Source organism: Echinops telfairi, unplaced genomic scaffold, assembly GCF_000313985.2.
Source record: "Echinops telfairi isolate 266 unplaced genomic scaffold, ASM31398v2 ScPeMD7_7469;HRSCAF=8507_0, whole genome shotgun sequence".
NCBI classification, from domain to species: Eukaryota; Metazoa; Chordata; class Mammalia; order Afrosoricida; family Tenrecidae; genus Echinops; species Echinops telfairi.
This window is the reverse complement of record NW_022111372.1, coordinates 74,742,574-74,745,814: the sequence shown is the minus strand read 5'-3', so window position 1 is coordinate 74,745,814 and position 3,241 is coordinate 74,742,574. Positions and strand designations below refer to the sequence as shown.

The following is a 3,241-nucleotide window of genomic DNA, read 5'->3' as shown; positions in this document are numbered from 1 at the left end:
GCTCAGAAGATCAGTGGCTACCTCTGAAAGTGGGTTCAGTGGTGTCTGAGTGCACGTGGTTACGGTTGTTGTAAGCACACTGGAGGTTCTGCTCTGAAGTGATGTTACAGTTGTGAGATCTGGTGTCGTTACGACTGTTGTTGGCTGTGCAGTCGCAGAAGTTACCATCCGGGTGGTGGTAATTACATGAGCAGTTGTTGGTGGTGGAAGGGTTGTAGCTTGTGTGGTTGGTGGGGCTGCAACAAACAGAAGATGAGTCTGTTACCAAGTGGAGACAGAGGAAAAGGAAAATAGACAAAAATATGCCCGGGATCCAGCCATCTCTTACCATTTCAGTTACACTGATCTCGTTCATTGAGCTAGACGTATCTGGTCATTGTTTTGGAGGTTTTTAATGTCTACTACAACTGGGTTTCATCACTCTTGTCTCTTCCAATACAGTCTTCCCACATTAGCTAGCATTATCTCTTAGATTTACAAATCTAATTAGATTAAACCTCTGCGTGGAACCTTTTACTGGATCTTTCTGCCCTTATGGCAAATAGTGCAGTACAAATCTCTCCTAGGCCGGCAAGCGTCACCACTTCTGAACCGGCATTTCCCAGCAATCTTGCTGCCACTCTCCTTTTCTCACTTTCCGCACCCTGCTGGCTTTTAGTTTTTGAGCACGTCAGTGAACTTCCAGTCACAGGAACTTTGTCCCTGCTGCTTTCTGTCCTTGCCATTCATTAGGGTGACTCCGACTTAAACCCTCGTCTCTGCCAAAAGGGTTGTAGCTTGTGTGGTCAGTGGAGCTGCAACAAAAGGAAGATTGATGCGGAGGCCACAAATAGTCTTCCTGGTTTTGTTTGTTCGTATTTTACTGACTGCATGTCATTAACTGCAAACTTATTTGCATGATAACTGTTATGTGTGAGTTTGTTGGTTTTTGAGGAGGTAGCTGTTTAAGATCTGCTTCTGCCACCAGACTCTCATCTCCAAGAGGGAAAAGCATGTGTCTATTTTGTTCTCTACCCCTGATGGCACAGAGTTAAGAACCTGGCTGCTGATTGAAAGATCGAGAGCTTGAACCTTCAGGCTACTTCATGGGAGAAAGATTTGACAGTCTGCTTCCGTTACCGATCACAGCCTTGGGAACATGGTGGGGCAGTTCTACTCTGTCCTATCGGGCCACTCGGGGACATAATTGACCGGATGGCAGTAGGCTGGCTTTCTGGTTCTATTTTGTCCTCTGTGACAAGCCCAGCCCCTAGCACAGCAGGTCACTGATGAGTAGGTGTTTCAGCAGCTGTCAAGTCGACTGCCCCATGGACACCCTGCGTACAACGAAACTCATGGACCTGGAGCTCGACAGGGCTGCCTGCCTTTTCCTGGTCTCACAAGTTTCCCGTCTTTGTCAGAATGAGTCTTACCGCTTTTCTATCACTCATGCTGGTGGAAATATTTGAGCTTTCCTTCTCTGACAGGTTTCGGCCTTACCGGCCTCTAGATTTCCCAGGTTTTACTGTGTAACAATAAAAAATGGCACCTTTCCCTGGCCACCTCCATGGTGGTTGGTAATTGGACACTGTTCTCTTTTGATCCATCTGCTGTGCACTGGCTATGATGCTGGAAGCTGTTGCCACTGATCATCAGTGACGATCTATGAGGGACAGCCTTCCCACTCCAGCCTGTCCACCACAGCTCAGGCTGCTAACGTTTGAACTACCGGGAGTATGGCTTCCAACATCATAGTACAGGCAAGCCATTGCATTCCAAGAAACTGATAGAGAGTAGCTGGCATACATTCATGGTTCAAAAACATATGACATGAATGAAGGAATCAATCAATGAATGCATCAAAAGTAACCCAAAATATGCATCATAGGGTGAGAATGTAGTCTCTTTCAGATATGAAAGACTTGTGCTAATACAACTCACCCTTTAAACATTTAACTATGGGTTCATTAGTCGGAGTTTATTCTACAGATCTAATCCTCTCTTATGTATGCCAAATTTACATTCACTTTAATGGATCCAAAAGGCACCATTTATTCCAAGTGAACTTAGAAATTGCCTCATAGATATTAAAGTTACTAAGTATTTTATAAAGTAAGAGCTAATTCTCATAGGCTTGAATAAAAAAGACTTGGGTTGGAGTCATTTAACTTCAATAAATATCATTTTACTCTTCTGAAAAATAGAAATCCTATCTCCTATTATACATAGATATTGAAAGAAAAAACATACATGAAGCTTCTTTAATACGAAGCATATAGGTCAATGGTTCTCAGATTTTAGGGTGCATTAGAGTTCCCTGGGAAACTCATCAAGAGTGCAGAGACCTGGAGCCTAGCTCCAGAGATGCCTATGTCATTAGGGTCCGTGCCCCAGAAGCCACGAGGTAATGTCAATGCAGGTGGCATGCAGAGCTCACTTCGAGAAGCAGTGCTCCAGAGAAGCGTTCAAAGTAATAGCTGTTGGCATTGGTGATCCCGTGGTAGAATTTTCGACATCCATCTGGTAGACCTGAGTTCAATTTCCAGCCACCACCCACCTGACGCCAGATGTTTTTATGTTGCTGGACAGGTTGTCCGATGGGTACGCTATCAGAGGCACGGTGCCGAGACGGGTAGCGTTTTATTTCATTGTGATCAGGTCACGACTAATAGGAACCGACTTGACAAAAGGCAGCAAATACAACACGCTAGCCTAATTCAATCGTAAGCGTCCCCCCGTGCAGCTTAAACCTTTAGGAATTTCTGCCATAATCAGAATGCCATCAAAAGCAGCTGATGGTAACAGAAATCAAGAAAGAGAAAGGGAGGGGGAGGGGAGGGGAGAAGCGAAGCGGAGAGAAGAGTTCTGAGACTGTAACTTATTTTCGGGAGTAGAAAGCCCGTCTTTCTTCCGAGAGCAGCGGGTGGGTTCGGAATCACTTTACCTCCAGGAAAGAACCCCTAAAAATGGCTTTGACCCTCTCAAAACCCCAAATCCCGATCTGTTCCCCACAGGTTACAGACGAATTACTGCCTTGTGGCCTGAAGATAGCCGAAGACACATTTTATTTCGCTCACATGGCAGTTTCTAAAGAGTTTTTGCAAGCTTTGCAAACATGTGAAAAATCAGTGTAGTGCATGCAAAAATTAGAAAATATGAAAAACAAAACAAAACCTGCGCCGAATTGCTACCAGGCAACTAGCCTCTAGATAAATTGCAGTGCCATCTTCAAATGGACCCTGCAATTGCCTTGGCCCCCCCC

At 45.0% G+C, this 3,241-nt stretch overlaps 1 protein-coding gene across 1 annotated transcript in view; it reads right to left on the bottom strand.

Annotated features, from left to right (window-relative positions):
• The window catches only part of TIMD4 (T cell immunoglobulin and mucin domain containing 4), a 66,384-nt gene that overhangs the window by 58,655 nt on the left and 4,488 nt on the right, over positions 1-3,241 (bottom strand). The window contains exon 3 of the mRNA XM_045284705.1: positions 3-236. Coding sequence (XP_045140640.1) covers positions 3-236 — 234 coding nt within the window. The remainder of the gene's footprint in view (positions 1-2; positions 237-3,241) is intronic.